At 41.3% G+C, this 26,112-nt stretch overlaps 1 protein-coding gene across 2 annotated transcripts in view; it reads left to right on the top strand.

Annotated features, from left to right (window-relative positions):
* Positions 1 to 492: 492 nt before the first annotated feature.
* Positions 493 to 26,112, top strand: part of phip (pleckstrin homology domain interacting protein) — a 40,781-nt gene continuing 15,161 nt past the window's right edge. For both annotated transcript variants that reach the window (XM_053444546.1, XM_053444545.1), the window contains exons 1-22: positions 493 to 647; positions 770 to 828; positions 917 to 946; positions 1,105 to 1,164; positions 4,464 to 4,614; positions 4,867 to 4,965; positions 5,256 to 5,416; positions 12,548 to 12,769; positions 14,411 to 14,511; positions 14,952 to 15,022; positions 15,546 to 15,646; positions 16,081 to 16,121; positions 16,580 to 16,678; positions 18,050 to 18,206; positions 19,051 to 19,185; positions 21,627 to 21,755; positions 21,924 to 22,149; positions 23,004 to 23,150; positions 24,813 to 24,996; positions 25,122 to 25,224; positions 25,629 to 25,766; positions 25,917 to 26,014. In XM_053444546.1, coding sequence (XP_053300521.1) covers positions 506 to 647; positions 770 to 828; positions 917 to 946; positions 1,105 to 1,164; positions 4,464 to 4,614; positions 4,867 to 4,965; positions 5,256 to 5,416; positions 12,548 to 12,769; positions 14,411 to 14,511; positions 14,952 to 15,022; positions 15,546 to 15,646; positions 16,081 to 16,121; positions 16,580 to 16,678; positions 18,050 to 18,206; positions 19,051 to 19,185; positions 21,627 to 21,755; positions 21,924 to 22,149; positions 23,004 to 23,150; positions 24,813 to 24,996; positions 25,122 to 25,224; positions 25,629 to 25,766; positions 25,917 to 26,014 — 2,654 coding nt within the window. In that variant the 5' untranslated portion in view covers positions 493 to 505. The remainder of the gene's footprint in view (positions 648 to 769; positions 829 to 916; positions 947 to 1,104; positions 1,165 to 4,463; positions 4,615 to 4,866; positions 4,966 to 5,255; positions 5,417 to 12,547; positions 12,770 to 14,410; positions 14,512 to 14,951; positions 15,023 to 15,545; positions 15,647 to 16,080; positions 16,122 to 16,579; positions 16,679 to 18,049; positions 18,207 to 19,050; positions 19,186 to 21,626; positions 21,756 to 21,923; positions 22,150 to 23,003; positions 23,151 to 24,812; positions 24,997 to 25,121; positions 25,225 to 25,628; positions 25,767 to 25,916; positions 26,015 to 26,112) is intronic.

Below are 26,112 nucleotides of genomic sequence, written 5' to 3'. Positions count from 1 at the left end.
CTCAGAACAGGAGCCATGTTTGACATCCGCGTTAAAAAACAGGAAATGGAGGCCGGCGGAATTAGCCTCGCGTCAACCCGCGGCTAAATAAAGTGTGTGCAGATATAGGTGTAATTAATAAACGTGTTAAATGTCCAGATGTGAAGCAGCGGCCATTCTGCAGCAGCAGCAGCGTGTGCGCTCCTTTAGCAGGCTGCCATTTCTACCTCCCCTCCACACGCGGAGCACTGACACACACACAGCGCGTGTTCCTCCGCAGAGGGCTTGCGCTTTTTTTCGTTTGAGGGGGAGGGGGGATTTAGGCGAATATGGCTCCAGCGAGACTCTGACCGCCGCTAAAATTCACAAAGAGGCGCAGTGAACGTGTGGATGCAATGGCCGTGAGTTATTCGTGAAAAGGAAAGCGGGCTCGTCTCGTTGGGTTGGCTCGCACGGCGCGCACTACTTGCCGCTCGGCGGAGGCACAGCTCGACGCACAGCCGGGACTCGGTGAGAGCGCAGCTGAATGGAGGCAGCCTCTTCCTGGTGGATAAACAGTGACAGCTACAGGGCAGCCACCGAGACCCAGCGCACAGGCTCTGGCGCTGCCCTGGCAAACAACACCAAAATGGCTTCAGACAGTGCACACACCGCGCAGTTGACTTCTGGTGAGTAGAGGAGATCGCAAACAACGTGTCACGGTTGGTTTTTAATTCCCCCTCCTCCTCCAATTTCCTCGGCGCCCTCTTCTAACGCAGCTCCCCGTCCTCTTCTTCTCCCTCCACACCAGAGCTGTACTTCCTAATAGCCCGGTTCCTAGAGGCTGGACCGTGTCAGAAAGCGGCCGAGGTTGGTGTTTTCGCATTTTGTGGATCATTTATAACGTGTCCTACATTGTCACGGGGGTGTGATTTGTGTGTTTGTGTGCTGTTTTCAGACCCTGATCAGGGAGGTGGAGGAGAAGGAGGTAAGCAGCCAGCAGCGCGGGGAGAGACGCGTCCTCCCCTGCACTGTACTTTGTCATGTTGCTGTTCCTCTTCATTTCTCGTTTATTCCTCGCAAAAATAACACACGACACATTCACGAACCGGACGATCGCGCTAATGCCTGTGTTCCCCCCCCCAGCTGCTGCCCAAAAGACTGGACTGGACGGGGCAGGAGCACCCCGGGACCTACGAAAAATTGGTAAGGCTGCTCTATAACGGAGGAGAAAAGTTTTTAGAGAGCAAAATAGAAATTGAATTTCCCGCAATTTTTAAATCAGGTGGTGGAGGAAGAAGAAGAAGATGGGTAGGTCTTTGCAGGGTGAGCTGGCTGCAAGTGCAAGGGGGAGGTTGCACAGAGGGGTCCCAGCCTCATGTGCACGAAGTTTTTTGCCATGCATACCCCCCAAAGGTTGTGGTAGTTGTGCGTGTGCAAAGTGTGTTGTGTGAAATGTGTGATACGTCATGAGTGTTGTGGTGTAAGGAGCGCCAGGATCCGGAGGAGGGACTCCCTGCGCCACTAGCCAGAGAGAGGAGAAGAGATGGAGGCGCGCTTGTCCTGCAAGAGCCATCATTTGTGTGCATGGGCTGACAACACACAGGGGGGGCAAAGAGTTAGAAAACAGCACTTTGTGTGTGTTGTTCTTTTTCTCGGAGGAGAGTATGAGCAGCATGTGCAGTGAGGCTGCAGCTGCTGTTTGCATGAGGATGATCCGCCGTGGAGTCCAGCCTTTTCTTGGAGAAGCTGCTGCTGTGTTTCTTTGGCGATGGGGTGTTTTGAGGTGTTTAGATCGGAGTGGAGAGCTCAGGGAGAGCCGCTGATGTGAGGAGGTAACGTGGAGCTGATGTGTTTTAAGTGACGCTGCTAATTGTCATGTAAACAAACGGGGCTCGCCTCAAAGCGCCGTTTTTACGCATGGGGGCGTGGAGAGAATTAATCACGGCGTATATATTTATCCCTCAGCCTGTGTGAACGTATAGTTTCCCATGTTTGTTTAGATATTTAATAAGTTTAATTATAGCAGTTATATAAAAAGAACCACATAGGGCCTATTTAATCCGCACAGACCATTGTTTTCATGGATTTGTCCTTCCTCATCCCAAAAGGCAGACGGATGATCATTGCTTGCAGTGTGTGTTGATGTAAATCTATATTTTAAGAAATGATCGACAGTGTCTTTATGCTTGTGTGCGTGTGTGTTTTCTCTCGCTCTCTTCCTGCTTGGCTCACTCCTCCTCCTCCTCCCATCCCCAGCCGTTCTGCCGGCCTCCTGTCCATTGTGCGTAATTCCCTTTAATAGAAAAAAATACTGCGGTGGATTTTTGTTTTAATTATTAGAAGACATTTGAAGACAATCAGAATAGGAAGGGAGTGTTTGGAGGCTGCAGTGGTTGCGTGTGAGCTCGTGTGGGGGTTATATATATGGGGCTGTCTCAGAAGGGGCCTGGGCAGCCAGGAGGACTCAGTGATATTTTTTATAATTAACAGTATTAATTGTGGCTAATTAATTAAGGCGGATTAATTAGATATATTATTATTTGCATTTTGCATGTAAAATCATGCAGGAGCACACACGCGAACGTAGGCCTATTACTGAATGACACAAAAACCTGTCATCATAATGACAATAAATATATTAATATTAATCAATTAATTAGAATATTAATTATTAGCAAAAGTCAACAATTTTGTGATTTTTTGTGTGTGTTATGAATCTATATAACTGAAAATAAGGTTTTAGTTGAAATATACGGATTTTAAAACGGTGTTATAGAAATGTGAGGTGATAGTTGTACGGTGTGTGTAGGGCCATGTGCGTTCTGGTGGTCCTGTTGTTGTGGCTTGAGAGGGGGTTGGGGGAGGTTGGATTGGATGGGTGTTATCTATTACCCCTCTAAAGCAAGTAAAATGGAGCAAATTGTTGTTGCACATTACTCTGGTGATGTTTGTGTGTGTGTGTGTGTGTCTGTGTGTGTCATGGCTGTGTGTACCTGAGAGACGGTGGGTGCGCTGATGTGATTAGAAACACTGATCACGTCTCTGAACCAGCAAGGATGTTGAAAGCAATTAAGGGGTCATTAATTGTGTGTGTGTGTGTGTGTGTGTGTGTGTGTGTGTGTGTGTGTGTGTGTGTGTGTGTCAGTGCTCAGATAAAGGGATGGGGAAAGTGTGTGTGTGTGTGTGTGTGTGTGTGTGTGTGTGTGTGTGTGTGTGTGTGTGTGTGTGTGTGTGTGTGTGTGTGTGTGTGTGTGTGTGTGTGTGTAAGAGAGGACTAATTGTTTAATTTCAAGCTATTTGACCCAGTTCGGATATTAAAATCAGATATGTCTGAAACAAAGCGGATTTCCACATGTCTAATTTAAGTTATTACATTTAAATAGTCATATTAGTATTAATATAATAATAATATTAATAGTAATAAACATTAATATGTTTCACACACACACACACACTCTGTGTTTATAAGAGTGTTTCTTTCATTCTGCTTTATGCTTATGTTGCATGCCACGCCCCCCTCCTCTGCTGCTGTACTGCACTGTTATTAAAACGTGTCCATGTACATTTAAAAGACAAACTATACAGCTGAATCGTGGCATGTCAGCTTTTTTTTTTTGTTCCAGATTAAATTTGCATTTTTAATTGAGTGAAAAAGTATGCAATTTGAATTTTTCTAAATTATTCCTGCTTGGTTTATTTGTGTTAGAATGAGGTTGTGACCTCGCTTCTTTTCTTTTTGCTTCTTTTAATAATGCTGGGAAAAAAAGGCAATTTAGCATTTAACACTGAATGCTATCCTTAACTATAGAGGGAGATATGATTTGTTTTTACCATTGATTACTATTACTCAGGAGTCAATGCATTTGTACAAAATGATACCCCCACACACTCTCAGGGGAGCATTTGAATGTGTCTGCACACTAATCCTTTACACACATCTTTTGCTTTTATATTGTGTTGTTGTTTTTACCAGGCTATACACATTATTGTTAATTGTTGATTGTCATATGTAGTCATATTATTATCTTCATGTTAATTGTATGTTTTCTGATTTTGTGAAATTTTAACAATATCAAGGTGGAGGTTAAAAACAAGACCACTGGGTTCTCTGCCTCCCTCTGCACTGTATATTCTTATTTGTAGTGTTTCAATGTTTTTTTTAATTAAATATAAGAAAATCCACTCTAATCTACTCTAACTATTCTTTTTTGTTTTATTTTATTTTAAGATAACACCTACTGAAAAAGTGTTAGATGGTTATTTCGATTTTTAGAGTTAGTGTAATTATGTGGCTTCATATTAATTCTCATTGTGAGCTTTTCTATTCCTTGCAACTGTATGTCAGAGTCACTGCTGAGCAACACAAAAAGTATAGAGCTGTTAGTGTCGGGCTGCATATAGCTTGTACATTTTTTTTCATTTTCTCTTTTAAAACACTGTGTTGCTCACCACTGACTGGTGATTTTGCTCCAAACGATGACACGTGTGTGTTTCTCGCTCAGGTGAAGCTCAACCAACACATCAGTCCAGAGCACCTGCTGCAGGTCTGCTCTCGAGTTTGTCCGCTGCTGGAGGGGGAGGTCCCTGCCAGCGTGCCCGGACTCATCAGCCTTCTGGGAGCCGGCAGGCAGAATCTGCTCCGCACCAGCAAGAGTAAGCGTCTTTACAGTCCACGTGCACCTGAGAGGCTTTCACAAACACACATGTTAATCCCCCTCTCTCAGGCAGATATTATCGTACCACATATTTGAATAGACAAACGGATGCAATCTTTCATGTGCGGCGGAAAATATAAATGGAGCTGCATACAGAAAAGATCCCACAGGCTATGAGACAAATAAGAATCTGTATAATGTGTGTGTTTAATGTATATGATTAGTTTATTTATACTTTTCCTCTCTCCAGGTTGCAAGCATGTTGTGTGGAAGGGCTCAGCACTGGCTGCCCTTCACTGCGGACGACCACCGGAGCCGCCAATTATCTATGGAAGCCCACCTAATATTGGTAAATAAGAGAAACCTTTAATTTAATTTAAGAAAAAATAACATTCATCCATTGTCTCCAATCTTTGTTTATTTTAACTCCTGTTTGTCAGATCTTTACATACTATGTTGTATCTTCGCTTGCCCAGGTCTTGTCTGACGGCGGCATTTGCCTCCTAACTGTGTTCACAGTGTGTTTTTGCTTATTCTCTTTTTCTTCTATTAAACAAACAAGCTTTGCATTGGGCACACTCCTTTTATAATGTCTAATTGTCACCCTCACTGATGTTCATATCTTCTCTCGGCATCCAGTGGAGACAAGCTTCAGCCGTCGACTAAACGGATCCTACCGTCTCCGGCAGCTGTTGCCCACTGCCGTGTACCAGCACATGAAGATGCACAAGAGGATCCTGGGACACCTGTCGTCCGTGTACTGTGTCACCTTCGACAGGACGGGACGACGCATCTTCACGGTAAGGCTGCAGTATTTTTTTGCCTGTGTGTGTGTGTGTGCGCTGGTGGGATGTCTGTTACACACGAAAATTGGCAGATCTACACAGGATTTTAAATGCAGTTAAAAAGGGAGGTTGAGTCTTTTCTTATTGCCAGTGGAGGAGTTTCCCTTTCTATTTAAAAAAAATGTTCTGAGTCATGTTTGACGTCACCAATGCAACAGAAATCTAACTTTCTTGTCAGTGTTGCATCTTGTGCGATATAAAGAAAAAAAATTGGTTGCACGTTGTTCCCAAGATGTCATTTGTTCAATCTCATTTTGAGAATGAACAAATTTATTGCCACGTATGCACAACGAGAACCGAAAATTATGTGATACAAATGAGAGTCCACACCCCTTGTGATTTCATCAAGTAATACAGGCCTAAACAGTGGTGGTGGTTGGTGGGATCTAGAAAATGTTGAGGATCTGATGAGATTAGTGGTCTCAGTTGGACTTGACCAGGGCTCTGGATATGGAGACTGGGGGGGAGTGGGGAGGAGGGGATTCCCAGCAAATCACTGATATGACAGAACAAATTTAAAGTTTGACAGCAATGACCCGATTGGCTGATGGAGATCGTAGCAACATCTGATTCGATTTCAGTAAACATCCAACAGAAAGAGAGTGAAAGAGAGTTGTGAATGAATAAGACATAGAGAAAGTCTTCAAGGTTCAAGGCCTTTTATGCGCCGACGCACACAAGCTCAATGTGCGTCATGATGTTGCGTCATGATGTTGCGCCTAGACTGTCAAAATATAAAGGGTAGGAAGTGTTAACCCAGGTGTCTTGTTTCCATCACTGCCGGTTGGAGCCGTTAAAAACCTTTTTCTATTGCAGAGTCATTTGACCCGGGAGTGAATGCTGGTTGTATCCATTCCCATCGCAGACAAAAGTCAGATGTTATTGGGTCTTTGGACCAGTGGAAAGGGACTTCTGTGTGTTCTACCTGTTCAAAGGGACTTCCCTGACACTGTTGTGCGATCGGCTCTGTGCTTGTTTAGACTCACCTCTTGTGCGTTATGTGTACGCGCCTGATTGTTACAAGCTGTCTTTTGCTTACCGAGATGACCAAGCACCTGTGGTCCCTGTTGTAACAGCTCTGGCAGCATGTAATTACTGTTTACCTCACCGGGGTGGAGACACTTTTGCTCAGTGACTCACAGCTTCAACTGAACGCAGCCTGCCGAAGAGAGTTCAAGTAACTTTATGATAATGATCGTGTTTTGAGGAACTGAAAGTGGGGGAGGCTGACCTTTGCCCTCTGGATGCCTCTGGTAGACGCTGTATTTCCCTCTCCGTGCGGTCGTGTTTATGATACGGACCGGCCCACATATTAACTATCCAACAAACAATGAGATAATCTTGATTTGATGTTTCCCTCCTTCTGTTTGGGTTCTTGAGTCAAACACTGCCTGCTGTTATACACCGTTTTCAGCATTCACTTCTTAAATCTCTAAAAATGGCTGTCTGCTGAGAGGGAGCGTGGTGGTGGTGTGTGTGGGGGGGGGTCGATTGACTCTCCCTGTCTCTCTTTTCTCTTTATCTCTCTTTCTTTTTTCTCTCCCCCTTGCTTTTTTCTGCACTGCTTTTCCTTTGTTCCTCTCTCTCTCTCTCTCTCTCTCTCTCTCTCTCTCTCTCTCTCTCTCTCTCTCTCTCTCTCTCTCTCTCCCCTCCTCCTCTTCTTCTCTTTGCTATTTCTCATCATAACTGGAGAAAATGTTTCCTCTGAGGCGCTGGCTAAGTGCCAGAATTAAAATTCGTTCTTAGTCTCCCTCACTTTCTCCTTCTCCCTTTTCTTTTTCTCCTCTCAGCTCGTTTTTTTCTCTCTCTCTCTTTCTCGCTGTCTCCTTTCATCACAAGATCATTTTTATTTATATAGTTTCTTTATTTTTGGATCTCTTCCATCAGGCTTTGCTGCAGTGGCCATGGTTGGTAATTGATTATGTAGTTTAGCTGAAACATTCTCTGTGATCATATGTGATCAATGCATATAGGTTTGTTTAAACAATTGAATGGCAAATAGCCATATTGATTTGAGTAATATAGCTCTAGAAATGCTCGGAGCTCATTATCACAGCCACAGTGAAAGGACATATTAGACAAGCTGTTGTGGATTTTTTTGTCCAACTAACACAACTTCACATTCAACGCAACAAGGAAAGTTGCTGTAAAGTCTTTATTTTTTTCCATATCATACACCTCTCATGCCTGGCTCTCATTTGACCATGTCAGGTTTCGTCCATCTTGGCACAGCTTTAGTTTGTCCTTGGGATTTCTCTGAATTGCTTGTTGTTGTAATCAGTCCATTAAATAACAGCTCCAGTCACACTCTGCGCTTAATACAAAAATCTGATATGATTAGATTTATTATCCACGAGGATGCTGCTGAAAGCAGGGCCTGTCTTTTAAAATGTTTTGCAGATATAAAAGGATGCATGTGTTGGCATGTTCTGTAACCAAATAGCTGTTATCTAAGCTGATGGTCTCATTAGAGCCTGATCTTTTGATTTGTCTAAAATTATTGATTTTGATGGAAAGCTTTTGCACATGTATGGATTTTTATATATAGCTGTAAACTGTACTCCGGTTACTTTTGGTAGTCCAAAAAAACAACATGGGGGTTGTCTTCGATGAAAGATATCCAGTGTAAAAAAAATGTGGCTGCAAAGTGACTGCCAAAGGAGGAAACAAGTCAAACTTGTTTGCTAAAAAACGTCCCTCTGTACAGGGTTACACGTCCCTGACGAAAAACTGTGTGAACGGTTAAACTTCACTCATACTATGCTGTTAAGAAATTATTTTCCACATACTGGCTCCTGGCTTCAAATTGTCCTGGGGGCTGAGTGAGTGTGTGTGTGTGTGTGTGTGTGTGTGTGTGGTGTGTGTGTTCTGGCTCGGCTGTAGTGCCCACACAGTAAAGTGGCGACTCCTTTGTAAATTGTACTGACCAGTTATGATCGCATTTCTCACCATTTTCAGAACTTTTACAAACCACACAGTCAATGTTCAATGGAGAAAATATCAGCAGATTAATCCATAATGAAAACAATCATTACTGGCAGTCCTACACAAAATCCTGCTTTTACATTTCATTAATTAGTTATAATAATCCAATGATAGTCACAGAGGACAAACATATACAGTGCCTTGCATAAGTATTCACCCCCTTTGGACTTTTCTACATTTTGTCATGGTATAACCACAGATTAAAATTTATTTCATCGTGAGTTTATGTAATGGACCAACACAAAATAGTGCATCATTTGGAAGTGGGGGGAAATATTAAATGGATTTCACAATTATTTACAAATAAAAATCTGAAAAGTGTTGAGTGCATATGTATTCACCCCCTTTACTGTGAAACCCCTAACAAAGATCTGGTGCGACCAATTGCATTCACAAGTCACATTTGCAAGTCACATAATTAGTAAATAGGGTCCACCTGTCTGCAATTTAATCTCAGTATAAATACACCTGTTCTGTGACGGACTCAGAGTTTGTTGGAGATCATTACTGAACAAACAGCATCATGAAGACCAAGGAGCTCACCAAACAGGTCAGGGATAAAGTTGTGGAGAAATATGAAGCAGGGTTAGGTTATAAAAAAATATCCAGAGCTTTGAACATCTCTCTGAGCACCATAAAATCCATCATAAGAAAATGGAAAGAATATGGCACAACCGCAAACCTACCAAGAGGAGGCCGTCCACCCAAACTGAAGAGTCGGACAAGGAGAAAATTAATCAGAGAAACAACCAGGAGGCCCATGGTTACTCTGGAGGAGTTGCAGAGATCCACAGCTGAGGTGGGAGAATCTGTCCACAGGACAACTATTAGTCGTCTACTCCACAAATCTGGCCTTTATGGAAGAGTGGCAAGAAGAAAGCCATTGTTGAAAGGGATCCATAAAAAATCCCGTTTGGAGTTTGCCAGAAGCCATGTGGGAGACACAGCAAACATGTGGAAGAAGGTGCTCTGGTCAGATGAGACCAAAATTGAACTTTTTGGCCTCAATGCAAAACGCTATGTGTGGCGAAAACCCAACACTGCCCATCACCCTGAGCACACCATCCCAACAGTGAAACATGGTGGTGGTAGCATCATGCTGTGGGGATGCTTCTCTTCAGCAGGTACAGGGAAACTGGTCAGAATAGAGGGAAAGATGGATGGAGCCAAATACAGGGAAATCCTTGAAGAAAATCTGATGCAGTCTGCAAAAGACTTGAGACTGGGGCGGAGGTTCATCTTCCAGCAGGACAATGACCCTAAACATACAGCCAGAGCTAAAAGGAATGGTTTGGATTAAAGAATGTTAATGTCTTAAAATGGCCCAGTCAAAGCCCAGACCTCAATCCAATAGAGAATCTATGGCAAGACTTGAAGATTGCGGTTCACAGACGGTCTCCATCCAATCTGACTGAGCTTCATCTTTTTTGCCAAGAAGAATGGACAAACCTTTCCATCTCTAGATGTGCAAAGCTGGTAGAGACATACCCCAAAAGACTTGCAGCTGTAATTGCAGCGAAAGGGGGTTCTACCAAGTATTGACACAGGGGGGTGATTACTTATGCACCCAACAGATGTCAACTTTTTTGTTCTCATTATTGTTTGTGTCACAATAAAATTTATTTTGCACCTCCAAAGTACTATGCATGTTTTGTTGATCAAACGGGAAAAAGTCTATTTAAGTCTATTTGAATTCCAGTTAGTAACAGTACATAATGGGAAAAAGTCCAAGGGGGGTGAATACTTATGCAAGGCACTGTATATCAATTATACATTAATTTGATTTATACATATATATAGTTATACTTAATATTTTCCATGCAGGACTTTTGCTTGTAATCGAGTACTCTTACAGTTTGTTATTAGTATTTTTATTTTAGTAGATTATGTGAATAATTAATTCATTAATTATTGGAGGATAATAAAACATACTTTAATCATGATAAAAGAACCCTGTGGTGACCCTACTTGATACTTGTTACCTGTTGGTTTGAGAAGTTATTTTGAGCTATTAATCAAGACACTGATGGTTCTGTGGAATCACAAACACTTTAACTCCTGGTGAACTGGATCACAGCCAGAAATACTTGAGTCTGTACTCTTAGTCCCTGATGGCTGTTTTCTATTTCTATTTATTTGATCGTGGGTAAAAATCTTCCGTCTAGATTAATGAATATTTCAGGAGCTGCCCCAACACAAAATCACTTTTAGGTTTTACACAATGTTTTATCATGTATTTGTCGCCTTGGTTTTGGAATGCGTTGCTTTTGTTCTCCCTTCTGTTCCTGCATTGCTTTTCATGACATATTACTACATATAAATATTCTACTGAGATGACTTTCCCCTCTAAAAGTTCCTTATAGCTAGCACCCCACAGCAGCTTTTGTAGAGAATGAGACATCTTGTGAGTTCTCTCCTGAACCCTCCGCCAATACACATTAGTCTTTCTCTCCAGTCTCTTATCTTCTTCAGTGTAGCTCTGCGCTGGCCTGTCTGTCTCACAGCGATGTGAAAAATATCTGTTTCTCTGTAGTGAGTCAGGCGGTTGGCTTTTAGTGATGTTTGTGTGCGTGTGTGTTTAAATGGTGAAAGACATTCAGTGTGCTCACCTGCACACTGCAACTTCGTCATTGTTAAAAAACTAAATGATAGGTCGAGGTTGATGAAACATTTACGTGGTTGGAAGAATTTGATTCCCTGTTAAACCAAATTTACGTAATTTGTATCCTGTGTTCAAGCCAATAGGGAGAAATCAAATATAAAACAGTGTAAGTATGTGGTGTTAGTTTAAATCGTTAATGTATTGAATTTAACTTTCCACCACAGATGAGCTTAGTTACTCATAGTGTGTAGAAATGTGACTTTGTGACTGCATCTTTGTAAATGCATCTACGGAATTAAACACATTATACTCACATCAAGGTAGTGACTTGCCCTTTAATTACCTCTACCATGGAGGTTATGGTTTCATTAGTGTTATATCGTTTTCTTGTTTATTACTTGGCAGGATTATGCAAAAACTGCTGGATCAATTACAAGGAAACTGAAATTGATTTTATGACTATTTTTACCATGTGGATCGCAAGAGGTTTTTCATGGGAATAATTCATTGATCTTGATAAAAGAAATCAGGAACATTAAGAGCAGTGGCTAGTGCATTGTAAACCTGCCTGTTTGGAATGGGCTGTTTTCCTGGCATGTGGTGAGGCTGGTTGCATCTTTCTTTCTAACACTGTGAAAGTGACCTGCAGTAATTGAGCGGTGGCAGGTAAAGATCCTCAAACTGCGCCACCGCTGCTGCACAAACAGCTGTTAACTTGTATATTTGAAGTTCGGTGAAGCTCAAGTGCAGAATCCAGTTGCTGTTATAGTGAAAGGGCTGCTGTCACGATCGACAACAGTACTCTTTGATGGCTCCCAGTTGCTGCTGTTGCAGCGCGTTGTTGTTTATTAATAGTGAGCGCATCATGTGTTCAAATCGCCCCACATTCGACAATGCACTTCCTTGGTCTCTAAACAACACATATGTTAAATGTGAAGCTGATAAGATGAATGGTTCCCGATATTTACGTCGCACAGTGAGACAGAGAGAGATTTCTGGAATTATTAGATTGATAGAAGATATGTAGGGGTGTGTGGAATTTGGTGGAGCTTGATTGAATTTAAGGAGGACCGTTGGGCCTAATTGGAGGTATGTGCTCTACTGAGTGCCATTCTAGTGTTACTTATTAGATTATGCATTGAAGGTGTTTACATGACAGTTGCAGTGTAACTCCCTTTACTGGTGTTAATCGTATCAGTCTAATGGTTTGATAATCTGGTGCCCTCATGTCTATTGTCCTTTGTTGTAGCACCATAGACAAACACTATTTATTTATAATTATTTCTCTATTTGTGTATCTGAAAAGTCCAAATCTCTTGGGTTTGTGTTCGGGTTCCTAATCTGCAGCCCCGAGCGGCCACCTGCTCCAATTCGTTTTAAAAGTCTTTTTGATCTCAACATGCTTTCATCTGTGTTACAAGAAGTGTGTCTCTCAGAAGCATACACGCCACATCTCAATATTAAAAATACTAATACATATTATTACTAATCTTTCCCAGGGCTCAGACGACTGCCTTGTGAAGATCTGGGGGACAGACAGCGGACGTCTGCTGGCGACGCTGCGTGGCCACGCCGCCGAGATCTCCGACATGGCCGTGAGCTACGAGAACACCATGATCGCCGCAGGTTCCTGTGACAAGACCATCAGAGTGTGGTGCTTACAGACCTGTGCCCCTTTGGCCGTCCTGGAGGGACATGCAGCATCTATCACCTCACTACAGGTATGACGATTGACAGAGGATACGATTTTGCATGTGTGCTTATCTGTGTGTTTGTTTGTTTGTACAAAAAGAGGATTTGAAAGCTACAGACGGTGGTTTTTGCCCTCATGCTCTCATCCCTCCAGTTTGGATCGACATTTAATGAAACTTCTTTTGTCAGCATTTTGCATGTTGGTTGATTTTTTGCTGCCAAAAGAGCTTTGTAATATAGAGAGCCACTAAAATTGTTTTTAGATTATGAGCATATGAAACCTTACTGCAGTCCACAGTCGCTTTTGAATATTACGTAGATGAGGTGAAGAACAAAACTCCAACATATGGGCGATTGATGAAATGACTGATGGCTGATATCCAGTGTTATTTCTGGGAGCAGACTACTGTGCCATATGGGAACATAATGCTGTTAAAAGATTGTGTATGTTGTTAATGGATAAGGCAGGTGTTGTTTATTGTCAATATTCCTGTTAAAACGTAACCAGACATTGGTTCAGTGTATTATTCAGCAGCCATTTTTTGAAGGTTAAGCCATTTCCGGAAATACATGCATGAAATTCATATTCGCTAACCAGCACCCATCAATCTCCGTGCCAGACCTGACCCATTATCCGGATTTATCTCCTAGTCAAATCCGAACCCGTCCGGAACGGCTAACCGTGACCCGACCGGTGAACCATGATTGAACACTTATGCTACAAACAAACTCACGCACATTAAATGCCTTATGGCTTCCTTGTCCTCCCGTTATGGTGCAATTGTTGTGGTCTTGGAAAAGAATCTGTGATTTTCGCAGCACCTGCAGCTGTTAATTTAGTTTCTCACCGACGACATGCCTAGCTTGTGGCTATCAAAAGCTAACACATTTTACAAGCTGCAAAGACACTGAGAACATATTCACCACTGGCTATATTTGTCTTTATAGCACCCACGTTGATGTACTAGTTCGTTCGCTGTCAGTAGTGAGCAGAGAGTTGAGCAGAGGGGGTCAGAGGTGGTGTCATAGGCTTTCACCATAAAAACAAATCCTCGTGGCTGACAAGGCTTCATATAAGCCGATTTAGATGTTAAAAATACTGCATCGTTTTCATTTCTAATTTCTCCACAAAAAACATACTTAAGTCCTCACCGGCTGCCTGAGCATGTTCATTTAATTTGCATCTGTGCCCGTACCTATTCCTTTTTATGAAAATATGTGATACCTGTTACATAGTTTTTTGTGAACCTACCCGAAGCAGGACTCTAACTCTAACTCAACAGTAAATAGAGTATTTTTCTGAATACATGCTAATATGTCACTTTTTGGCTGCCGATGGAAATCTATGGTAAATTGTAAAAAGCTATGTTAGTCTTAGGATAAACAGTGAGTACTTCCCATTAGGATTGGTTGTTAGTCTTTGGTCCTTTTATAGATATTGTCAAAACATAGTCAGCCTTGTCCTGTGAATTGATGCTGTTTTTTCCCTCGCAGAGATGGGATGGCCTCACTTTGGTCGCTCTCTCACTCTCTTTATCCCGACATTGTTAAAATGCTTTTTAACCTCATGTGGGTTAGTTGTCCTTTTTCGTTTTTCTGCTGTAGTGTATGGCGCATCATTAGAGTATCGACAATGATCGACTGTAACCTCTCATTGCTTCTGTTTGCAGTTCTCTCCTCTCTGTTGTGGCTCCAAGCGTTACCTGTCGTCCACCGGAGCTGACGGAACCATCTGCTTCTGGCAGTGGGACGCGCGCACGCTCAAGTTCGGGTGAGAAACGCAAGCGTCCTTTTACAAAGTCACACCTGTACAAGTGCTATTCACACCTTTTAAAATGACAGCATGTTTGTTACTTGGTGAAAACATACTATTACTTACTTACTTTATAATCCTGTGTATTCAGTCCATTCTTTAGTTTGTATTAATCTCAACTGTGAATGGATTTGAGATGTTTTTGCGCTTTGCTACATGACTACTTTCACATTCACTTTTAACCTTCTGTTATGTTGGATTTGACTCCGACATCTTGTCATAACATCTAGTGTGTAAATTAACTTAATATGCCAAGTAGCCACAGAGACTACGTCTACATGGACACTGATATTCCAATTTTAACCTGATTAAAACAAAAGTCTGAAAGAGACAATGCAATGTAAACAGCCTTTCTGATGGACCCTTTTCCCTGTTTCTGTTCTTGTGTGCACGTGCAGCCAGAGACCCAGTAAATTCACGGAGCGCTCCAGGCCTGGTGTCCAGATGATCTGCTCCTCCTTCAGTGCAGGTTAACACTACACACTCTGATCTTCACCGCACATGCCTCAACACAGCAGCAACACAGGGGGAAGCAGAAGTGGACCAAAAGTGCACAATTAGCCCAGATTAAAGGAAGAGCTGCCACAGCACACAGCCACACCCGAGTGATGTGTGCTGCTTGTCAGTAAATGTAGAATAAGTGTCCTTCACAGTTGTAGGGAGTATATTTATGTCTTAGAATGTTATTGACCTTGAAACGCCTGATTAATGGCCTCAAGGTTTGCAGGGTTTGCCCTTGAAAATACATGAAACATTGCCGTTACTCATCCTTGAAGTGTATAATAACTATTGTGTATTCTTTTATTAATCATAAATCCATTAAATATAATAAAAAGCTGGAATGTATGTTCTCTTTGATGCTCCTGAGCCACAGGCATTAAACAGAAAAGAAGCGAAGATACAGAAATAACGAGTGAAAGGATTGTTTTTACAGAATTGTAAATTAATGAATATGTGCAACAGCCTAACAAATCTCCTGTATGTGTATCCAGGTGGGATGTTCCTCTCCACAGGAAGCACGGATCACATCATCAGGGTGTACTACTTTGGCTCAGGCCAGCCAGAGAAGATCTCTGAACTTGAGTCGCATACAGTAAGTTTAATTTAAAACTTATGTCTAAAGCTTCGTTCTATCCATTGGTCTTGTACACAACCGGTTTTTGTTTTAATAATATAGTACCTCTGTTTTTCGTCAAAATGCCTGATATTTTCTCTTTTTAAGTGACCTAATTTGTATTAATTTATGTCTTTCCCCTTTTACATTTATTATGAAGGTTATAGAAGTCCATTTTATAGATGTACAAACAAATAGAAAATTACATGACAAATTGTATAAGTACCCAAAAGTCATGATACATTCTAATTGTGCGAATAAATTCTAATGAAAATCACTGTAGGTGTAGGTACAGTATTTTGAACTGTATCTCGTGATCAAAAAGCTTGTAAAAAGACGTTTATATTTAACACACCATCAATTAGAAATCTTTTTGTTGTTTTGACTTTTTTCTTGTTTTTTTTCTCACCTAGGACAAAGTCGACAGCATCCAGTTTTCACATTGCAGTGACAGGTAGGTTTGCGAAGGTTGTGCGTTAGCGTGAGCCATTTTTGTGTGTTTGTTTTAATGGAAACTTTGGCTGTAAGAATGTAACTTGATTGATCAGCAGAAATACCACTTACTATTCACTGCATGCTCTAATACATGTTTCTCTCTCTCACACTGACACACAAATACTCTTGAATATATCATGCAGTCACTGAGTGTAAATCTGTGGGCCTGTGTGGAGTTGCAGAAAAACAAGCTCAGCTTTAATTCCCATGGGCTGCTGTAATCTCAGCAGTGAGGGAGGTAGACTGTCTATGCAGAGGGGAGCAGTGGAGGGGGGGAGCGTACAATTAGTGTACACTGATGTGTGCACATGAAAGCAGCCATTGTACAGCAGAAAGCTAAAATAGAACCAAGTGTTATTTTTACAGTTTATTTGCTGCATGATTATGTTTTCACAAATCTGTGTGTGTGTGTTGTAGGTTTGTGAGCGGCAGCAGGGATGGTACAGCACGAATCTGGCAGCTGCAGCCTCAGGGCTGGAGAAGCATTCTGCTGGACATGCAGACCAAATTACCCGGGTACGTGTGTGTGTGTGTGTGTGTGTGTGTGTGTGTGTGTGTGTTTGTGTGGCTGTCAGAGTGTGGCTCTTCCACCAGTGCTGTTGTGCTTGGAGCTCAGAGCCGTGGAATGGGATGGTCCTCCGGGTTACAACGCCAGACCAATTTTTTTAAACCAGACCTATTGTATTCGAGGAATCCAAGCTGAACGCACTGCTTTGAAGTAAAAACATTAATTTAGTAATAGTTACACAAGACTTAAATCCCTTTGTGCCACAAACGTTTTTCTTTCAATTACATCTGAATGTTTTAATTCAATAGAATAAATAATCGAGTAATGAAAAACAGAATATTCACACCTGTGGCACGTGGTGTGAAAGTGATTGATTACCAGATAGCTTCCAGACACACTATAGATTTACTGAAGGCATCACTGACTGAAAAAATGGAGACGACACCAACTCTATTTAAATCTTTTAGTGCGTGAATGAACTCAATTAGCGTGAGTCTATGATAATTAATGCAGATAACCTGTTTTTTTATGGTATATGAATCTGTAGCTGGGATGTGATAGTTGTAATCAAGGTGAGCTCATTTAATAATAAGTGAAAAATACATTCAGGCACAGTTTCATCTGGAAAGACTTAAAGTACAGAAGATTAAGATATATTACCAGAATAAAGTTTTAATTTTAGGATACGTGTTATCTGCATTAAAATGAATTTGAATTATCTTGTTAATTTAAACCTTGGCATAGGTTTCACAAATAAAATACTTTATCTTCTGGCTTATCAGCATCACATTTTCACAAGTATCAGGACTTTGAAAAGATTGTGTAAGAAACCACTTAGACTTGTAGAAAATCGCCTTCTGTTGTGGAGGAGGAAATGATAGGTAGTGGTCGACTGGGAGGTTATGGTTGGTTACAACTGCATGATATTCGAAGGGGGTTTATTCTTTCTCAATAACTTATGAGATTGGTTCAAGATTTTGGATCCAGAAGGATTGGAAATAATATTTTGACTGTTTTCCTCATTAAATTACAGCTCTATTTTCATAATGTATTTAAGAATGAATAACATTCATTCTTAAAATAAAATCTCAAGATTTAATTTTTTTAAATATGGCTCTTGTATGCCCTTATATTCTGATGTTCACAGTTTATAGCTTTATGTAGCAGCTGACGTTATGAGTTTATCTTGTAGAAAAGGTTTAGCTGTCATGATTGGCTTGCTCCGGATGAATTATGTTAAAAAAGGAATGAACAGGTGAATCCCTCATGTCAGTTTAACCGTTTGACTAATATCTTTGATTTGCTAATTTGATTTCTGCGTGTAGCGTAAGCAAAACTGATCTCAACTCAAAAACATGCCATCAACATCCAACCCTCAGGAAGTACAACCCTCCTCCACTGGAAGACAAGGTGACCAAGCTGAAGGTCACCATGGTAGCGTGGGATCGCCACGACGGCACGGTGATCACAGCAGCCAACAATCTGACGCTGAAGGTGTGGAACTCCACAACGGGAAACCTGGTCCATGTCCTTATGGTATGCAGCAACTAAACACATTCAAACACAAACAGAGACACACAAGGAACAGGATAAAAGTAAACACAAGCATGAATTTAAGATTAACTGCATAACCGCAGTGTTATCTGTCAATCTAACAAGTTTTACTTCCTTCGTACAGTTCACTTATGCTTTCCATGTGTTACTGCTGAAATTAGATTTGACTTGTTTGAGTAGTAATTCACTTTTATGTCTCTCGGCAGCAAACATGCTCGCTAGTCTGCAGTGTCATCACTGATGCCATCACATAATCTTTTGCACGTGCTGCACTCCAACCACCCATGTAACAGTGTTATATGATTATAGCTTATCATTTAGGAATATATTGTGGATTTTTAAACTGATTTCTTACCTTGAAAGTAAAAATGGGTACCCTAAATATTTGTCCACTTTTATTTGTCAAGTTATTCAATTATCTTATTATTGGATGGTAATGCAGTTATTAGCAGCGACTGTGGGACACTCTACACAGTGCTGCTTTCAAAGACATGGGACATGTGATTGTTACCCAGAAAACATTGCATATTCATCTAGAAGGAATAACGAACAGCAGTAGGGGACATCGGTAAAAAATCCTATGGATTCTGTTCTTTCTTACATTAACGCACTTGTAGCTGACTGTGAATTATTGGATGTCAAAATGCACTTTAACAGAGAGAGTCAAGCAGGTGAAACAAATTATGCTTAAGTGTTGCACAAGTGTTAATGGGCTAAATCATATTAAGTCACAGTCCTTTATTATAAAAACGCTATTGATTCCTCTTGAATCATCTTTATGTTTTACAATTGTGTTAATCCGGACATTGTTGTTGTTTATTGACAGGGTCACGAGGATGAGGTGTTCGTTCTGGAGCCACACCCCTTTGATCCCAGAATCCTGTTCTCAGCGGGGCATGATGGGAACTGTATTGTGTGGGACCTGGCCAAAGGGGCCAAGATCCGGTCCTACTTCAACATGGTAAGATTCTCACTGTCAGTGTCTTTCTCCATTCTCCTTGGCTATTCACACTGAAGGTAAAAAGTACTTTCTACACCAAAGTTAGAGCATATAAACACCACAATGTAGCATAGTTTTCTCATAGAGGGGAAAAACAACAACACTGAATATTTCAGCTTTGACGTGCGTCATGGCATCATGTCTAAAGAGGTTGAATACTACTGTGTCTCACCAGGTTTCATCACTGATGACTTAGATCCGGAGCTGTAAATTATCCATGTTTTTCAAAAGTTATTTAACCTGGGATTGAATTTCGATTGCACCCTTTCCTGCTTAAGACAGAAGCCAGATGTTAGAGGGTTTTCTGTCCAGGTTCCCTCTCTTGTGTGAAATGTTATCATGTTTTCTTATGCAGTTAATTAGCAAAAAGAAACTCAGGTTATCCTTGTTTGATTTTATGTTCTCTGGATTGCAGAGATATGTGCTTTTAATCAAAAATATTCCTTCCGTATTTGCTTCTTTCCCAACACACATTCTTTTCCGTTTGTTTCCCAGCGTCACTCTTTGTCTCACATTCCTTCCTTCTCACCCCCCCCACCCCTCTGTGCTTTCTCTTTCTCTCTCTGCCGTCTCACTTTCTCACCTTCGTTATGGCATTTTCTTCGTCATTTAATTCATTATGCGTGGCCATGGGCATGAGTGAAATCATCCCACCACACTCATATATGCCGCTGTGCATATTTATCTAGTGTGTTAATTATCAATGCCACCGCTGTATTTCCTGCTTGTGTCTCTATGGTAACCAAGGCCGGCATTAATCACAGCCTCAAAAAAAGTGAGTCACTCTGAGCTGGTCAGTCGCCCAAATCCTGGTGACGATCACAGACAGTGAACGGCCTCTTCCCGTGTGATTTCTTAAACTTAAAGAAATAGTGTTGCATTTAAGGAAATAACCTTATTTGCTTCAGACAAAAAAATATATAGTGTGCTCGAGGTTTGCAACGGATCATAAAACTCATGGTTCGGGTGAGATCATGGTCGTTAGTCAATCATTTGTTTCGGCAAAGAAAGGGAGACAAATATAACTTTGCTTTCTATTTACTAAAGAACTTGAAGAACAATTAAGCAAGTGACCGTTGCAACATTTCAGATGTTCAATGTTTAAATAAAGTTCTAAACGAAAATAATTGATATTTACTGGTTAAATTGACATTAGTGATTAAAAAATTGCCTTTGTGTGTGTATTTCTCTTCCAGACAAATTAGTGTGATGTTGCTTCAAAAGTGTGGCCATGCTGGATGTGTTTCTCGTGGCCACATACCCCAACAGTTTTGTCATCCACCCTCCTTCCGTCATCAGTATATTTAACCAGGAAGCCAAAAAGCTCCAATACATGTGACTTAAGTGTAAGCGATACATCCCGCCTCCTCCCATCAGCCCTCTCTGCAAAGCCATGCCTTGAAAAAAACACATGAGCGTGCAGGGCCTCACAACTTTATTTATTGATGGGAAGAGTTAAAAAAAATAGGATAAAAAGCATTTTAGGAACATACCAATCCCACATTTAAGTGATGGGGGTCGGACTTGTCCAATTCCTCCTCTGTTCACATTAGTTCCAAACAGTGGGGGTAGATCCATATGGATCCACCTTAAAAAATGAATCCACCAGCCCCTCTCAGCTGTAATGATGAGAAAATATGTTTTTGGTTTGAGAGGCTCTATGTGCCAAACCATTTCGTACATAGTGAGCTATGGACTACACGACTTTATTTGTCATGTGCAGAACAATTACATACAGCAGTTGTTAGCAATGGAATTCTCAGGTCACAGGCTCCCTCTTACAATGCACAAAATATTTAGACAGAAAACCACACAAGCAACAAAAAATATAGATTATAAAAACTAAAATAAATATATAAAATAAAACTAATGTAATAAAATACTGTTGGTGCTAGTGAAGTAAGCGCTGGTAGGTTGTATATTACACTGACAGACGTGAGAGTGGTTGTTGTCTTCTTTTCTAACACGCAGCAAGTAAGTGCCTTTCCAAAAATGCAGAACTCTTCCTTTATCGGCGCATAGCCTGCCCACTGCATCCTGTATTCAACACACCTCCTGCAATAAGGAATACTGTTTAAGTGAGCATACACTGCTTATTCTTTGAAACACTGCTGTATCTGTTCAGCTGCGGTAGAAGGGGATTGAAAGTTCAGTCTTTCAGGTTTGGCACATGCAGAGTCTGTTTCATGAGTACGGGACAAAGATGTTTTCATCTTGTGTTTGAATGGAGCTGTTGAATATAAGAGAAGGAAAAAACCACAGTTACACTAAAAGCATCAGGCAGTTCATGGTCTGAACAGTTAGTTTCACCTGATTTTTTTGTATGAATTGAAGTGAAATACTGTGATTTACAATGAGCACTATATCTTCTTCTCCCCTTCCCACTGTCTCTCTGTGGATAGATTGAGGGCCAAGGACACGGGGCATTGTTTGACTGTAAATGTAGTCCAGATGGGCAGCATTTCGCAGCCACAGACTCCCATGGACACCTGCTCATCTTTGGCTTTGGCTCCAGCAGCAAGTACGACAAGGTAAGGCGACAGGATCACAAACATAAAGATGAACCTATACCTGATCTTTAACAACAACTCAAGCACTGACAGATGCCCTCAGATCAGACATGGACAGATCGTCAATGACGTGATTAGCTATAAAACGTGCTGCCTAAATTGACCTTTTACTCGTCACCTTTGCCTCAGATCGCGGACCAGATGTTCTTCCATACCGACTATCGGCCGTTGATCCGAGACGCCAACAATTACGTCCTGGATGAGCAGACACAGCAGGCCCCACACTTAATGCCCCCTCCCTTCCTGGTGGACGTAGATGGAAACCCCCACCCCCCTAGATACCAGCGGCTGGTGCCCGGCAGAGAGGGCTGCAGGAACGAACATCTGATCCCACAGATGGGTGTCACTTCCTCAGGTACGGCGGCTGAAATCGGACCCTCAGGAATATCGTGTCTACATGTTCTAGGGTCATGAAGTGGGATTTGGTATTCGCTTTCCTCTACGCTTCAGATCAGATCTTTACATAGACGGCTTATCACAGCATGCCTACCAGCTCGTCAAAGTCCCCGTTCAAACCTGATATTAACATCTGTCTTGAGAGATTGAATCACCTGAGAGTGATCAACCCTAAGTTTGTCTTTTCATACCTCAACGTGCGTCCTGTGGCCACTTGTGATCAGATCTTATTTCCCAGCTCTATTTGCAAAAAAATCATGTACTCATTCATGTTCACAAAGTGCTGTTGCTCCTACCCAGTCATGTTAGAGAGATATAGATAGATATATAGTGGGTTAGAGTAGGTGATCCTTTATATGTGGCACAGGATGCATTTGTGTTCCCAAAGCTAAAAATGTGGCCCAGACCACCAGCTAATGTGGTTTGATAAGATCTCAGGATGCGTTCAGGCCACATTTGGGTGCGTTCACACCTGTACTTAGTGCTGCCCACTTGTGGTAGGATCACTCAGGACGAATGTGGTGGAATACCAGACTGGAACGAGGTCAGAGAAACTTCATAGCAGATCATACGGCTTACTTGTAGCTCAGAATGTTATCAGTTCTTAATGAGACACTAGAATCAACAATTCAAACCAGAATTAATGTTAGGTAGAAATATTGGCAGGGATATAAACAAAAAGGAAAGGACTTAATGAAATGCAGAAAACCCTACTTCCCTTGACTGTAATACTTATCTGATTTGAGCAAATTCCTCTCGCTCTCTGTTTCTCTTTCACCTTTTAACGTCTCTTCCTCCATTCCTGTCTGTCAGGCCTGAACCAGGTGGTGAGCGAGCAGGCGGTGGATGGTTCAAGTCCTCTGGACACGATGATTCAGAGGCTGCAGCAGGAACAAGACCAAAGACGGGGAACAAATGATGCCCCTGCTCCGGGTGCTGTGAACAGCATGGCCAGTAGAGGTGGGAGCTATGGTCATGATGGGAAGGTCATGTTGTTTGTAGTGTGAGCAGGGTTTAATGCGATTTACGTGCAATACAAATGAGAATTTTTCACCTCTTTGGAATAGCAAAGTTATAATTTAAGGCAATTCATTGTCCTAGTTGGGGTAAAACTGTTGTAGCTGTATACACACCGGTTAATATCAAGCAAGTGCTATGTACATCCAGATATGATTAATTTGTACAATTAACTGCATAAAAATAACACGACTTAAAACATTTATAATATCCACTTATTTATCATAGTCATACTTTATAATTGCTTTCCAACCCTTTTTTTTATAATTAGTGTGTTGTCAAATTAAAAAGTTTTTTCCTATGAAATATGCAAAAGCCAATTGAACAAAACATGCATTGTGATTAACACAGGAAACCTGAAAAGTTCGGTGAGACACATTTGAACAGAGTTGGTGAACACAGAGAACTGAGTGTTTGGGATTTGCTTCAATGTTGGCTAACGCACATACAAACATACTGTTGATTAAAGTCACCCATGTGTCTGTGGCTCTGTTCATCCAAATCTCACACACTCATTACATTACATTACATTTCATTTAGCTGACGCTTTTATCCAAAGCGACTTACAATAAGTGCATCAACCCCGAGGATCACTCACAGACACAATGTGAAGTAAATACATTTAGCTGACTTAATTTAAAAGAGAGAGACTGTCTTATTAGTGATAAAATCACAAATATCTTTATTGACTCTGTATTTTGTTTAGAATCATTCTTTTTCTCATCTTTCTTTGTGTCTCTCTCTCAGTCTCTGCTAGTGCTGAAAGAGAGAATCCATTACTGACAAGTCAATCAACAGAAGAGTGAACAATAACTATCTGGTTTAATGATTAATGGTGTTTGGGCCTTTTCACACCTGAAGGTCCAAAACAAGGTTCATGCCTTGGATTCATAATTTACATGTGATCAAGTTATTTTCGGTTCTACATTGTAATGAATTAACTAAAAAAGTGTTTTAACACTGCAAACAAACCAAGACATGGTTCCATCTAATTTGGGCTGAGACCACCTTTTTTGGTACTTTGATCTAGACTTTGGTTCTAGACACCTTTCACACCTGTTATTGTGGCTCAGACTAAACAAAAAAAGGGTTAGGGTTAGGGTTAGGGTTAGGGTCCAGGTATGAGTGAAAGTGACCCCTGTCTTTGTCAAGCAACTACAAAATAGTTCCTGGTTCCATCTTCTCAAATGCAAGGATTTATTGCTTTTCTCAGTTTTACGTGATTGTAACCTGAATATCATAGGGTTACTATTTTGCTTTGCTTGAGGAAAAACTCATATTTTACACTATTGTCTGACATTTTATAAGCATATGATTAATCGAAAATGATAAATCATTTGTTTCAGGCCAAGGCGACCCGATGTGGAGCTAAAAATATCCATTTACACAATCTTTAGATGTATTTGTAGTAGATATGAGTTCTCTATTATTATTTATTACAATGAAGTTCTATCAATGCTGTACCTACTCGAAACATCATCCAAAAACGAATCCTTTATAACGATGGAAACATGCCAGAAAAGAAGAGTTCTTCTTTTAATAATTTTTCCAGATGAACAAACTAAATCAGGGCTTTTCTCTTCCGTTGACATGACTTTTCCACAGGATCGGTGGGTTCGCCGATGGAGGTGCACTCCCCACCCAACGTGGGTCTACGGCGCAGCGGCCAGATCGAGGGTGTACGCCAGATGCACAGCAACGCCCCGCGCAGCCAGATGGCCACAGAGGGAGACCTGGTGGCCTGGAGCCGCAGGGTGCTGGTACCTGAGCTGGAGGACGCTTCTGTCGGGTAAAACGCACACAGATGCATACAATACTCAAAAAGTCAGACTATGGGGGGGTTGAACGCCTCATGCGTTCCGTGGTGGTTGTAGCTTTCATGCCCATCAAACCTGTGTGTGTGTGATTATGCAGGAGGCAGATAACCTGGCGTGAGGCTAAAGGGGAGGAGGAAATCAATATTTATCAGTCAGAGAGGAGGAGACGCACCATCCACTCTCTCCCCAAGGAGAGCAGGGTAAGTGAATTATCACATTCTCACACGCAAGCATACACACACACACACACACACACAGACGTTTTTGTTTTACAAATAGTTTTTTAATCAAATTTTAGTTTTTCTCCTTAAAACATTTTATTGATGGCTTCACTTCTCTGAAACACAGAATTTCAGCAAAGTCAGTTTCAGTCCAGACTATGGTCCAGTTCAAGTACCGGACCATTAGCACATTTGCATACAGCCAAATGTTTATTTTAAAAATATATCTATGCAAATACATAACCTCAATATAGTTTTAATCAAGTTTGATTATTTCCTTCAGTTCTTGCACACCTCTGTCACAGAAGAATTATTCTAATATGAGCTGTATAAAATCAACTGAGTTATTGTTTTTCCTGTCTTCCCTGTTCTCCGTTGTGCAGGTTCATCCCACATCTGAGTGTGTCGTAGACGAGGGGAGGAAGAGTCAGGGTAACCATGGTTATCAAACCCGTGCTGCCATGGAGGAGACGAGTCGGCAGAGCGCTGAGGGCGCAGACGACGATGACAGCACCTCAGAGGTAGAAACACTGCTGCGACCGCCTGGTTTGGGATCTGTGGTTAAACTGTCTCAAATTCTAACTGTTTGTTTACTACAAAACTGATCATTCTAGTATGTGTTAAGTGTTTTATTAGATCTATTAAAGTTAAATGATTGTGTGTTTTTCCAGGGAGAGGGTGAGGTACGTCAAATCAACGGCCATTCCTCAGAGGAGGAGAAGGAGGAGGAGCCAAAAGAGCCCTGGCCAGATGACCACAGTAGTTCAAGGTAAGACACATATGGAATATCACACAGATTTATCATATCATCTATCTCCTACAGACATGCAAGTTCCATCTGCAAATGATAAAAACACAAGCATATAC

Source organism: Pleuronectes platessa, chromosome 17, assembly GCF_947347685.1.
Source record: "Pleuronectes platessa chromosome 17, fPlePla1.1, whole genome shotgun sequence".
Lineage (NCBI taxonomy): Eukaryota > Metazoa > Chordata > Actinopteri > Pleuronectiformes > Pleuronectidae > Pleuronectes > Pleuronectes platessa.
This window is presented reverse-complemented; position numbering and strand designations above follow the sequence as displayed.